This window comes from Pipistrellus hanaki (genome assembly GCF_964339955.1).
Source record: "Pipistrellus hanaki genome assembly, chromosome: 2".
In the NCBI taxonomy this organism is placed as follows: Eukaryota; Metazoa; Chordata; class Mammalia; order Chiroptera; family Vespertilionidae; genus Pipistrellus; species Pipistrellus hanaki.
Window position 1 is genome coordinate 54,146,416 of NC_140504.1, and position 14,505 is coordinate 54,160,920.

The following is a 14,505-nucleotide window of genomic DNA, read 5'->3' on the forward strand; positions in this document are numbered from 1 at the left end:
TAATCTTTTCTTCACTCTGTTCATACTTGGGATTTATGTAGGTATTTAATTGGTTGCATGAAAATGTCCCATTCACCTTATGGAAACTCTCATGAGCACTTGGATGGTGCATTATATACACTTAATAATTGCTAAATAACTTAGTTATCATTATTTGACCAAGTGTCTCTAATGTAAAAGATTCTGTGTTAGATGTAGAAGACTGTTTCTGCTAAAGGAGCTTACATTCCAATAAGAGAGATAAATATTAAAAAGAGGAAGATTTACAGTGTTGTTACTATTTTTCAGGGAGTGATGTGGACATGAGAGTCACTAACTTAGTCTGGGATTTAGACAGAAACTGCCTCTCAAGGAAGTGAACTGCAGAATAAATCCACCAGTGGAGGGAGAAGGAGGAGTGTTCTAGGCAGAGGGAATGAAAATATATCTATTCAACCAATTTATCATGAAGAGGTACTTAGTAACTATTTGTTGAGTGTGGATTTGTCTAGCATGCATGGAAAAGTGGGCTTGTCCTACTATTAAGAGATCCAAGCAATTTTAATGCTCTGTATTTTCATGTAATGGTCACAAAAATAATAAGCAGCATAGAAAGATTAATAAAAATAAGATGAATATGGATTGAGTTCATGGAGTTCCCATAAGATATAGAGAAGACAAGGGAGATAAGGCAAAGTCCCAAGATGGCCTTCTCTAGAATGTGCAGCTCTTAGCATTACATGGTCTTAAAAAGAAAGTCATAGCTTAATAGAAAAGACTATCCCAGGGAGTAGACTCAACACCTGTGTCTGTACAGAACTCCTATAAGGTATTTTATTACTGGGTTATAAATTATGCAGCTAAATCATTCATATTAATTAGTCTGTATTTCTTGTGCCTGTCAGCCTAATTAAAATGTGTGTAAGGAAAGCGAATGAGAAGGTTGATAATCTTGAGGGCTGAGAAGAATAAGTCAGGAGACAAAAGGTATGATTGCATTTACTTCAAGAATCAGAAGGAAGGCTGCTAACTGATTCTGGTTATACAAAATCCATAGATAACTTGGTTTTGACTCTAGGTTAAACACACCTTCCAAAATAGCATGCTTAGTACTCATGTAGTAAATGAAGAAGATATGTTATAAATTTTTGATAAAAATGAAAGGGAGTTTATTGAGCAGGACACACCTAGGACAATTTAAGACAATTAGGAAGTCCATAGACTTTCACACAGTATGTGCTTTATATACAAATATTCAAATTTATTAGTTATATCAGCAATGGTTGGGTGACATTGTTAATCTTGGTGATGCTTTTTTTTTTTTTTTTGCTAGGAATATTAATGAGGGTAGGCTTTATTTAGTGTTATAGTCCTTGAAAGTTCTTAGGAAGTATATCAGAGATGTCAGTTTGATGTATAACTTGAGTTTTAGTATACTATTATTCTAGTATACTATTAATACTCAATAATGATTCATATAAAAGTAGTACCGGAGTTATTGTGACATGATTGCTGGTTCTCTACAAAACACTGTGGCTTCATCCTCTATGGTGAACAACCCACTTGTTGAGCCATTCCCCACCCTTTGCTTACTATGGCTTCCAAGGTTTTCTGCCTGGCTCCACATGCTCCTTGTGGTACCCAGAGCCTGATGATTCTGTGGGAAAGATTTGAAGTTAAAAGAGGCCTCATTCAATTTTGAAGAACAACCTATTCCAGGCCTCTGAGTCAAAGAACTCTAGCATTTCTAGCCTCAGAAAATACATTGCAAGTTTTAATAGTGATCTATGGCTGGGAGACAACCCTTGGCATCCCCTAGGCAAGGATACCTAGCTTCTGTAGCTCTCCTATGTGCCAGGGTTCCTGCTTAGCCCTTTCCACCTTTATGCAAACTGCCACTGCTTGAGGATGCTTAGCTAGAACTGAAAGACAGGCGATAGGTTCTTAATATCAAAGTAGGAGGAAACAACGAGCTTCTGCATCCCTCAGGCATCTCTGATGCCTTTGAGAAGAATGAAACAAGGTCATCTGCTCATTCTACACAGCCCTCCTAAGATACAACCTAACATCTACCCTCCCCATCCCAAAGCTTATCCCAGCAGAAGGCAAGCTGATAACTGCAGACAGAACAGATCCCTGAATTTCAATTTCTTCCATCCTCAAAGAGACTACAAACAGAGACCTGTGGAGACCATAAGCCTGGAGCTGGGCACGAAAATGCACATCAAGGGCTGCTGTACATTGTAAGTTTTAAGGAGTATAAGAGGATGAAACAGTCCTCAGGCCTGGTCTTAGTTTTCCTAAAGCCAGTCAGTCTCTTCAAGGGTCTGATGCCTAATCAGCAGTGCCAACATTCCTAAGAGGGAAATCAGGAGAACAGAAGTCCCAATTCCTGTAGGAGGCCTCCTCTGACATCTGTTTCTAGGAGTCAATTGGTATGAAGGATGACTATCAACTGCTACATGGAGACAAATAATCTGAAATCTACCCCATGTCATATAGGCCTCCTCGGGACACCAGAACAGAGCCCAAACAATTTAGAGCAGCAATCCCTATGTACTCTGCATAGGTATGACACAAGTTCCCATCTGCTACAACAGTATTCTGCAGGCAGGCCCTAATCAATAAATGAGCACCAAAATATTAACAGATATCTCTGCCCTTCCAGAGAAAACACCCATGACTCATTACCTATGAGCGCTAGGGATTTCAGAAGAATCATATTTTCTTAGGCTTTGAGTATGTGGTGTTTGGTACATTCTGGATTCTTCTGGGAGTTTTGTTGATGTAGGGGAATATAATCAATTAAGAAGCCAGAGCTCTGTAGGACACGTATGTACATCTTTTCATACAAAATCCAAATTTCATAGACTTTTTTTCACCCCTTCAGGAACTCTGATTAATAAGGGTTATATTTAATGACTATTTAAATATAACACTGAGATGTTGAAACTGGTTTGGCTCAATTCTGCGTCAGCCTGAGGACTGAAGGGTCTCGGGTTCGATTCTGGTCAAGGGCATGTACAATACCTTGGTTGTGGGCACATCCCCAGTAGGGGACGTGTAAGAGGCAGCTTATCGATAACTCTCATTGATGTTTTTAACTATCTCTCTCCCTTCCACACTGTAAAAAAATCAATAAAAATATATTTAAAATAAATAAATAAATATAACTCTGAGAGACTAGCTACATGAGAGGTATATATATCATCAGGGAGCAGTTTCAGCTGTTGATGCAGTCAGCTGGGTGTCTCAGCTCTAAACAGCTGCAGTTCATATTCAGCAATGTTCCTTTGTTTGCTGTCCTCAACTAGAAGCTCTTGGAGAGCCCACAGAAGACCTTGCACGCCTTGGCTCATGTCAGGCTCTGGAAGGGCAGCTCTGTACATTCCAAGTTTGAGTACAAGAGGATGAAACAGAAGTTACTGGGCCTGCTCTGTTTTTCTAAAATTGCAGTCCTCTGCATGCACTATACCCCTTCTCTGCTTATTTTTTTTTCACTATTTTGCCACCTATTTTCACTATTTTGCCAACTACCGTATTACTCATCTTCATTTTCTCTCTCCTCACTAAACTGAGTTCCAGAAAAACAGGAATTTTCGCCTCTTTATCATAGGTGTATCTCCAACAACAATATACAGTATACAGTAAATGCAGGGGACTGCAGTTTCAGATGGGTAGTCAGCAAAGACCTTATTGAGCATTAGGGAGAAGATGCATTTAGTGGACTAGCTCAGTGCCTGGCATACAGTAGCCTCAATAAATTCAAATTAATACTCCCTGTCAAGAGAGTGCCTTAAGGCAGCGTTTTTCAACCGCTGTTCCGCGGCACACTAGTGAGATGTTGCCTGGTGTGCCGTAGGTGCAGACAAGACAAGAATTTTATAATTTTTCACTATTTTGTTTACTTAATATTTCATAATAAAGTAATTATAAAATACTTTCTTTGTGTTTATTTGATTCCTATTCAAGAGAATTACTTTATATATAGTCAATATAGGCACAGAGTTAAATTTTTTAACATTTTCTAATGGTGGTGTGCCTCGTGATTTTTTTCATGAAACAAGTGTGCCTTTGCCCAAAAAAGGTTGAAAAACACTGCCTTAAGGACTTAAGGAGATCATGTATAATTTCGGTGCCTTTTTACTGGAGCTCCTCATTGACTCCCATTCCAGGACCTGAGTCCTCAAATTTTATCTTTTGGCCCACTTTAATGCCACTTCCTATGAGGCACTTAACTAGTATTTACTATTCTCACACTCATGTCCTTAAGAAACATCTCTGATCTTTTATATAGACGCCAGGTTTTAGTACAGGTTCTGTTACTAAGTCGCTATTTGTCTGGGGGCGAGTCACTTTAACCTGGTTCTCATTTTTCACCAGTAAAATGAAAAGGTCATATTAGACGACTTTCTTTCCGCCTCTAATATTTTATTATTTCAAAAGCAAAGCCCACATTCCACACTCTCTTCTCAGAGGCCACACAACCACCCTGATGGCGGTGGTTGTCTGGGTCACTCGAGGCTGATGCCGCGGAGTAACTGGAGGAACGCGACCAAAACACCACAGAGGTAAAAAAACACCTGATCTTTCCCCGAACGCCCGCCCTCCCGGTATTTCCGGTTCGAACCCAGATCTTCTTCCGGAACACTAGCTCGCGCCAGGCCCCGCCCCTCCACGAATCTTCGGAGTCCGTTGGTTGTTCCTTTGAGGAAGCGGAGCATTCCTTGACGTTGATTGGTTACTGTCATTGTTGACGGGTTAGTTGCAAACAAGGCGTGCCTGGTCTCCTTGGCAACGCCGTGCCGGCAGCCCTGATTGGTCCGCGTCATAATCCCTTCTGCCGTCCCAGCCGCGACCAGCCGCGAGTGGCAGAGTGCCCCGCGGGGCGCGGCGGTGGTAGGTGTTACCCTTCGGGATTCCCGAGTTGACGTGGCTTAAATTTGGGAGGGGCGCAGCTGGAGCCTCCGGCGGCCGCCTCTTTCAGGTGAGTGGGGGACGCTCCTCAACTCCTCCTCTCCGTGAGTCTCTTAACGGTAACCTACCCCCGCCGCAGGCCCGCAGAGCTGCCGGAGCGGCCACACTCCGGTCCCATCCTCGCCCGTCCGTCCTCTCCCTGACTCAGTCCGAGATCCGGCCCTTCACCTACCAGGCCTAGCTCTAGTGGCCCGCAGGCACGCTGGCCCCCGCGGGAGGGCTTCCGTTTGTCCTTAGCCGGCCTTGGGCACCTATGCGCGGTCTGCCCTTTCCCCAGGACGGTTCTCCGCCCGGAGCAACAGAGAAAGGCTTTTGGGGGTCAGTCCTTGCCTGGTGCCTTGCTCCCTGAGCCGCCAGCCTCGGCCCGGCCTGGGTATCCAACTTCTGACGTCGGAGAGAACCTGCTCTGCTCAGGCCCTAAACAAACTTAGTGTCCGGTAGGGGAGGCAGGACCCAAATAAATCAAAGGTCTTGAGGGCGGAGATCACACAAAAAATGTTGGAGAGATAAACGCAAACGAGGGTCTTTGGAAAGATCTTGCTCAGGAGTTATTGGAGAGATTAGGAGAAGAGGGATGATTTTTGCAATCCCAGCAACACTACAATCCCAGTGATCCGAGGTGGGCAGACTGTGAGAGGAAAGGGATTCCTGAAGAGAGAGAGTACTGGAAGGGAAAAGACATTGATTTGGGGTGGAGGATGTTTATTCTGCATCACGCGAGTGGTGTGTAGGAATGTGAAGGGAAGGATGAGCCCCTTGACAAATGAGGAATATATTTGTCTGACTTATTTAAAGAGTTCCAGTTGGTCTATGGGGAGAGGGCATTTTAAAGAGTGGGACATATATTTAAAATCACTTGGATAAGGCCTTTCACTTTTGGAAATAGTTGGAAGCTCTCTTGAACTTTTAAAGATTTCTTACAGCTCTGCAAGATGACAGTGGAGAACTCCCTACAGAGAGGCTGGAGGCTTTTTCTGAAGCACGAAGTAATTACATTTGGATGGTCCGATGCTTGTGAATGGTCAACACCAGGAAATATTCTTTTAGAAAGTGGCAGGATTTGGTCATGGACTAGATACAGGGAAAAGTTGATAATTGTGACTAATGGATAAATAGCACTTTAAGAATACAAAATTTGCAAAAGCATATTTTCTAACGGATGAAAAACAAATTTTGTCCACTCCCTGGGATGCTCTCAGACTTATTTGGAGTTCATATAAAGGTGTTTATTTTATTTTTTTTCCAAGAAGGCTGTTTGCATTTCTAAGGACTTCCAGACTAAGGGAGATCTCCTTTTTAAAAAAAAAAAAAAAAAAAAGATGTTAAGGGACTCCATTCTTCTGGGATGCAGATTCTCCTAAAAATAATCATCTATAAGAGATAATTTTTTTTCTTCTGCTTGACTCTTAAAGACCTACCCCCCCATTTGCATTAATGAATTAATTAGAAGAATGTTGGTTTTACTCTTGTTTATAAGAAATAAATCATTCATGAGCTTCTTTAGCTTAACCACTATCGGGAATAACATAGTTGGGAAATGTCTCACCATTGATCATTACATACCACTCTATTGTTAGGAACTGCTATATAAGTAGAGCTTAAGCTTTATAATACTCTATTTTTAATAAGCTATTTTAATATCAACAATATGTGTGTTTGGTAAAAGTGAAATTTAATACAAAAGGATATAATATTTTTTAAAAAAATCTATTGATCCTTTTTCCCATTCCCCACTGTCCAGAAGTACGCATTGTAAGTAACTTGTTTTTTCCTAAGAAACTTTCTGATCATATTCAAGCACATATATATTTCCCCCTTCTTTTCCTCTCCCACAAGTGGAATCATAAAACACATGCTATTTTACAACTTTCTTTTGCCACTAAGTATTACATATTAGGTATTTTTCCCCATATCTATAAGTATAAAGCCACCTCATTTTTTTTTAAAGGTTACATAGCATTCCCTTGTAGAAATATGAAAGTGTATTTAGCCTGCCCTCTCTTGATGGACATTTATTTAGATTGTTTCCAGTTATTGGCCATCACAAACGCTGCTTTACGGAACTTCCATGTACATATATTCTAGGCCCTTGTGTAAGCCTGTCTGTGATGTAAACAATATGGAATTCTTTGGGACTATACTATTCTGAATCATTTCATTTTAGTCTATGTACTCCTCAAAAAAAAGTGCTTATGGAACTATAAGTATATGATTATCTTCATGACTCCCAGCCTTATTTTCAGCCCTAGTTACAAATGTTGGGTGATGAGATTACTTGGAAAATAGATTCTTTTCTGTTTCCCCACCAGCCAAGAAACTTTGTTGAGCTCTGTGACTAAGCATATTATTTAACCTTGTTATATCTTCGTTTACTCATCTTAAAACTTAGGGTATTGATATACCTCCTCTTTGAGGTTTTAATAATTAAGTGAGTAAAATAATCATGATATATAAATTATATGTAAAGCAATTGGAGCAGTACTTAGTACATAGTACTGTGTATATAATTATAGCTAATGTTTACTCTTAAATTTAATGAAAATCATAGTTTTTTGTATAATGAAAATTAGTCTTTATTTTCTAATTATAAAATTGTAATATTGCATTTGCTTTTTCCAGCTATATGGCAATATTTCCTATTAGCTCCTCAAACTGGTTGAGAATCACTTTGAGAATTAAGGAAAACTACTGAGACTCAAACAAATATTCATTAAATAAGTTTGAGGTGGGACCTGGAAATCTCACCATTTTCTGTTGTTGTTTCTATGAAAAATATGATTTAAATTCCAAAGCAAATGGATGTATACAGGCATGTGCTATCTTTAGTTATTTTCTTTTACTAAGTTCTCTGTGGTTAGGGACATGCATCATATTTCTTTTTATATTTCTTGTGACTCCTGGCATTATGCTCTATACCAAGTAGGTATTTTGAAAATAATTATAGCAGTGAAGACTTAGAGAATGTGAGACTTCATTAATTTTTTTTTTTTTTTTTGAGACTTAATGACTCTTAAGTGCCACCTCAACACAAAGTGTTGAGATATCCTGTTCAGGATGTGGCCGGCACTGACTTGGAGGGGTTGTTTTATTTGCCTAAGTGTTTTTATTGAAGCCTGGCCTCGAAATGTAGCTCTTTTTTTCTTTTCTCAAGTTGCTACTCATCATTTTGGTGCTTTATAAGGCAGTAGTAAGAACATTGTTAGTCCACTGGCCACACATACTCCCTAAATGAATTTCTCATTATGAACATAAATATTTTCCCCTTTACTAATTTTTATATATTCATTTGCCCATTTCTGTCCCATAGTTAATCTAACATAGGGGGAGGTCCAGCTTTCTTCATTTAGCTTAATCATTCTACTTAGTGGTTCTCTTACCCTCAAATTCCCAACCTTTAAGCTACCTAAAGCACTTAACTGTGTTTGAGATGCCCTTTCAACTTCCATTTTCATATTATTCCTTTCATATCAATAGCTATAGAAATCATCTTGAATCAGAGTCATAATACTGGACATTAGAAAACTCCCTGTCCGTCTTCATTTTAAGATGAAACTGTAATGTGAATTACTCAGAACAATACAACCAAATAGCTCAGTTCCTGACTCCCATTTTGGTGCTCTTTCCATTATGCCATTTCTTTTTCATAGCCTTCTGAGATTACTGAATCACTCTACCAGCAACTCTTTTTACTTCTGCCTGAAATGGTACATCCCTGATACCGATCTCTCCTTCAATTATACATTTTTTAAAATGGTTATGTGGAAAAGTAACCTACTTTCCATTTAAAAAGCATACTATCTAATAAAGGAGTAATATACAAATTGACTGTACCTTTGCTATACCCACAAACCATGCCTACCAGCCAATCAGGAGTGAGTATGCAAATTAATCCAACCAAGATGGCTGCAGCCACAGAGCAAGCAGGAGGCTTGGGTTTCCCAGGCAATGAAGCAAGCCAATCTTCTAGCACACTCTGGCCGGACCTGGACTCCACTCAAGGCTACAAAGTTTCAATTATAGAAGTTAAATAAATCCTAACAAAACTTGTGGCAGCCATGTAGCTAAAGAGAGCAGGAGGCTTGGGTTTCCCCCTGTGATGGAGGAAGCCAAGCTTCCTGGCCTGCCTTGGCCTCCACTCAAGGCTACAAAGTTTCAATTATAGAACATAAGTAAATCCCAGATAGAAGGGCCTCTGCTTGGGTTGCTGGGGGACATGACCAGCCTGCAAACCACCACAGGCTACCCTATGCCTCAATGGAACCCCCACCCTGATCTGGAACACTCTTCAGGACAAACCAGCTGGTCCCCACCCGTGCACCAGGCTTCTATCCTATCTAATAAAAGAGTAATATGCAAATTGACCATCACTCCAACATACAAGATGACTGCCACAAGATGGCCAGCAGGGGAGGGTAGTTGGGAGGGACCAGGCTTGCAAGGGAGGGCAGTTGGGGGCAATCAAGCCTGCAGGGGAGGGCAGTTAGGGGTGACCAGGCCAGCAGAGGAGGGAAGTTGTGGGCAACTGGGCCTGTAGGGAAGGGCAGTTGGGGGGACCCAGGCCTACAGGGGAGAGCAGTTGGGGGGTAGGGTGAACCAGGCCTGCAGGGGAGGGCAGATAGGTGTGACCAGGCCTGCAGGAGAAGACAGGGGTAATCAGGCTGGCAGGGGAGCAGTTAGGCGTCAATTAGACTGGCAGGGGAGTGGTTAGGGGGTGATCAGGCTGGCAGACAGAAGCGGTTAGTGGCAATCAGGAAGGCAGGCAGGCGAGCAGTTGGGAGCCAGCAGTCCTGGATTGTGAGAGGGATATCCCAGGATTGGGCCTAAACGGGCAGGCAGACATTCCTCGAGGGGTCCCAGATTGGAGAGCTTGCAGCCTGGACTGAGGGACAACCCCCAGGCCATCTGTGCACAAATTTCATGCACCGGGCCTCTAGCTTTATATAATAATGATTAAGCTGAGGGACTTTGAAATACGCAATTCCTGTTGAAGAACTGAGGCCTTTTAACCTGTAGTGTTTCCCAAACTCTGGGAATTGTACTTTTATGGGAGCAGTTCAGCGTATTCCTCTGTCCTCTGTATTTTCTGCAAATTGGCAGGCAATCCGGTGGCTTCCCCAGACTGACATTGGGATTCTTTGGCAAGACTATAAATGGTAATATAGTCTTTCATCGGGAGGTCAAAATGTCTGCTTTTTGCTCTTTTGTTGTTATTAGCTGTCAATGGTCTAAGTCTAGATGCATGTATTCATTAGGAGTTGTAAAATATTAGACTAGAAATTTTGAATCTACCATTTTATTTTCATTTATTAGCTGGAATAATTTTATGAAGCAATGTGCCCCCTCATCTCCTACATCATCTATTTGCTTCCTGAATGGCACAGTTTAAATAGGAAATGCAAGATAAATTCTTGCACTTACCTAATCAGTTCAGATGATGACCCATTTATTATTATTATGAACTTGTGGCTGTAAATATTTTTGGTATGGTTTAATGTGTTACAATTCATATTCTTATCAGAAATTCTAATTGTTCCCTTGGTCTATGGGAACTTCCTCAGTTTGACTCCTGTGTCATTTTGACACGACTATAGAAATCTTTAGTAGCTTCCTTGTTATTTCATATGACAAGATATTTCTGGTTCATATTGTATGTTTCCTACTTCCGAAGTGGAACCAGTCATTTCTCTAAGAAGCCCTCTGCTTTAAAAAAAATTTTTTTTAATGGAAAATAGTATTTCAAGAGCCTATCTAGGCACTAGAGATGCTCATTGTTTCTCAGTTTGTCATTGTTTTTTAAGTCTTTTTAGAGCTAGGATAATATATCTGTTAAAGTAAAATACCTTGTAGGTACATACCGATACGTTCAATTCAAATTCAAGTTCAGTTTTTATTTTTGGATTCTTAATTTCTTCTCTTATACTTGTTACTCCCTTTTACTGAAAATAGATATTACTATGCCCATAATTACTCATTTGCTTTAATTTCACATGATGCATACAATAGTCTAGGGATAACAACACTGATACAATCACCACCAATTTTAGTTATTGAAAACTATTTTAAAAGGTGGTTGTTTTTTGTTTTTTTTTTTGTTTGTTTGTTTTGCATATGCTATTTACATTCTTTCCATGGTGGTCCTATATATTATCAGAGCATATAATCATTAAGTAGTATGCTCTCTCCATCCCAGTCTTAGTTCTACAAGAAACTATATATTGAATATTTACAACCAGTTTTAAAAAATTTTTTTATTGGCTTTTTAGTTGTTAAAGGAAAAATCACCTCATGCCCTTCCACACACGCACACATGCATGCATACTCACACAGAAACAAAACAACAAGACCCCAGTATTTTTCAATAGTATGCTTAATCTATAACAAACACAAATTCAGAATTATTTATAATGCTCAGTGGTTTACTGTTGACTTATTTTTAAATATATTAGTACATGTGACTGTTTCCTGTATGTAACAGCCTTGTCTCTTCATTTACCTTTGTGTCACTACCTTCCACTTAAACAAAAGTTTCAGATTGGCAGGCAAAAGGGTGCCTCCTCTCTGTGAAATTGAATTAAACACTGTGCAAAAAGTGTTTGAGAGCCATTTTAACACTTGGAAATAGTTACATTGATGCCTAAATTACCACTTTCTGCAAAAAAAAAAAACTGCAATGCCAGTGTCAAAGATTAGACAGTCACTATTACTAATAGCTCTTGCATTTCCCTTATATATAGATTGAGGAGTGGCTTGCCAAATCAATTCTGCCAATGACCATTTAACTCGTCATAGCAAAATTTTCAGCTTGCTTGCATGTTCCTGTCAGTTGTATAATTGCAAAGAACTGCTGGTGCCCATCATACTACTGTTTCTTCAAGACTAACATGAAGTGACAACCGAAACAGGACTACATCATTACCCAGGCCACAGCACCTGGAAGGTTGATGTTTGTAGCAAGAAACACTCTATCTTCTCCTTGCAGGGTTGTAATGTACTTGTGTTGATGCATCAGATGAGGCATGACAGCATCCAAAGGGCCTGATCACTAACAGGAAGCTTTGGGGCACTCAGAGTTCTTTGTGGTCTGCTTTATCTGTGTGTAGAAGTTATTTCACATCTAGAGGAGGCATATTCACAAGGGAAAAGTACCGAATGGGCCACTTCTCCATAGCCAAATTACAAATGGATCCCAATAGGCCAGCAGGCTGGACAACGTATGAGCTTTGGGTGACAGTTTCTATAGACAAGATGGCCACTGAGACACTCAAGAATGGGTGGTAACCTATAGTCAAAGCAGACCAGACACTCAGAAAGACTGGCCAAGTCATTGTGGGACACTGTGGTGATTGTCATGGCGGGCACCCTCTAGAGGGTGTGCATTTGGAGGTCACAGTGGTAACTGTGGCAGTCTGGTGGCTCGTTTCTGTGGGTGAAGAGCACTTCGGACCAGGCCCCAACTCTCATGTACGTCATCACTGCTGCCAATCCTGCCTTAGTGGGCAATGTCACTGCCTCCTCCCAGTGCTGGCACTGAAGGACACCTTGGGCCTGACTGCTGCCTCTTGATAGGGCACCACTGGGCTAATGCTATACATTTTTTACAAGGATTACATTTAAATTTAAGCAAAACCACATTGTTTATCTGGAAAACTTCCTGAAAGAATGGGGTTCATGGGCACATAAGAAAATATTTGCCAGGCGTTGTGGCTCAGTGGTTGAACCAGGAGGTCACAGGGTCACAGTTCGATTCCACACCAGGGCACAAGGTCCAGCTTGCGGCTCGATCTCCAGAAGGCATTCAGGAGGTAGCTGATGGTTGATTCTCTCTCTCATAATTGATGTTTCTATCTCTCGCTCCTTCTCACTTCCTCTCTGAAATAAAAAAAAATATATTTTTAATAAATAAAAAATTTGCCGAATCATTATAGTGTTTATTTGGCAGAATAGGAGAGAACAATAGTGTGGAAGGGGCAGGAATTGTTAGAAGTTCATGTTTGTAAGTTAAGTTCAGATGAAAGAAATGTCATTGATGATAATCTGTAAGGTACATTATTTTCCACTAAACAATTACGTATTTCTGTTTTATTTAAAAAATATTAGTGATGGTATTAAACTCTCTGCAATTGTCATTGAAAAGAAAGGTGAGTGACTACACTATAAATACTCAAATGCCTTTTTAATTTATTTTTTAAATCATCACCAAAGGATATGTTTTTATTGATTAAATATTTTTAAAGAGAGGAAGAGAGAGAGAGAAGGGGTGGAAAAAATCAGTGTCAGAGAGAAGCATCAATTAGTTGACTCCTGTATGCACCCTGATTGGTGATCAAACCTGCAGCCTAAGTATGTGCCCATTAGAAATCAAACCCACAACCTTTTGGTGTATGGGTGCCTTCTTAAATGATACCATCATGCTGCAGTCTATTTCTAATATATATCACCTACACAGATTTTTTTTTATTTCACTTAGAGATGATATGGTTACCAATAAAGGAAAAGACTATATTTTATGTTTTATTGATTCTTATGTTTTCTTTTCCTATAGAAATGTTGAGTCGTTTGTCAGGATTGGCAAATATTGTTTTACATGAATTATCAAGAAATGACAATAATCCAAATATGAGGGCTTCATTAGATCCTGTAAGTAGCTCTGTTCTGAATTAAACAGATGAGGCAGCTGAGACCGGTTTGGCTCAATGGATAGAGCTTCGGCTTGGGGACTGAAGGGACCCGGGTTCGATTCCGGTCAAGGGCATGTGCCTTGGTTGCGGGCATGTCCCCAGTAGGGGGTGTGCAAGAGGCAGCTGATCGATGACTCTCTCTCATCGATGTTTCTAACTCTCTATCTCTCTCCCTTCCTCTCTGTACAAAATCAATAAAATATATTAAAAAATAAAAATAAAAAAATAAACAAATGAGGCAGGTGTTCCATGTTCTTCTGGGGAAAATAATTTAAGAGTGTTAACAGTCCCCCTTATGCCAGGTAGAAGAGAGGATTAAGAAAAATATTGATATTTTATAGGTGGTCCATCTACTGTAGTTTGTAGCCTGAGAGCCACAAAGATAGGAATCAAGTCCTGGATGAGATTCTTAAAATCTTTTTTGTTCCCCCACCCCAAGATTTGTTTAGCATTAGATTGTTTTCACTCCTATTTGGATATATATTCCTTTTCCATAGGAAAGATTTGAGTGACAAAAATTGGATCACCTTTTTGGTTTGAGAATAACTATTTACTATTGTTAATTTATCCATTACGTCTCTTAGGGTTTGCATTGTATTTTCTGAGGTCCACATAAGAACAAAAGAAGTCCTTTAGTTTTCTGGAAAGACAAGAAATATTGTCTAGTGGTTAAGATAATTTTATTCAACTGCTCTCTCAATTTAAAATTTTGGGCTCCCCCTTTTAATGGTTTGTGATATTTGCTTTCCTTTATTTACCTCTTTGGTAAAATTAGAATAATAAGATTGTAAGTGAGATAATGTTTGTAGCCAAAACCGGTTTGGCTCAGTGGATAGAGTGTCAGCCTGCGGACTGAAAGGTTCCAGGTTTG

At 40.0% G+C, this 14,505-nt stretch overlaps 1 protein-coding gene across 12 annotated transcripts in view; it reads left to right on the forward strand.

The window, feature by feature from the left end:
- Positions 1-4,804: 4,804 nt before the first annotated feature.
- GOLGB1 (golgin B1) overlaps positions 4,805-14,505 on the forward strand; it is an 85,561-nt gene continuing 75,860 nt past the window's right edge. For 5 of the 12 annotated variants that reach the window (XM_084871444.1, XM_084871449.1, XM_084871453.1 and 2 more), the window contains exons 1-2: positions 4,806-4,966; positions 13,499-13,593. In XM_084871444.1, the coding sequence (XP_084727570.1) occupies positions 13,501-13,593 (93 nt within the window). In that variant the 5' untranslated portion in view covers positions 4,806-4,966; positions 13,499-13,500. Of the gene's footprint in view, positions 4,967-13,498; positions 13,594-14,505 lie in introns of all 12 variants that reach the window. The other 7 variants (XM_084871454.1, XM_084871445.1, XM_084871447.1 and 4 more) reach the window with 4 other exon arrangements.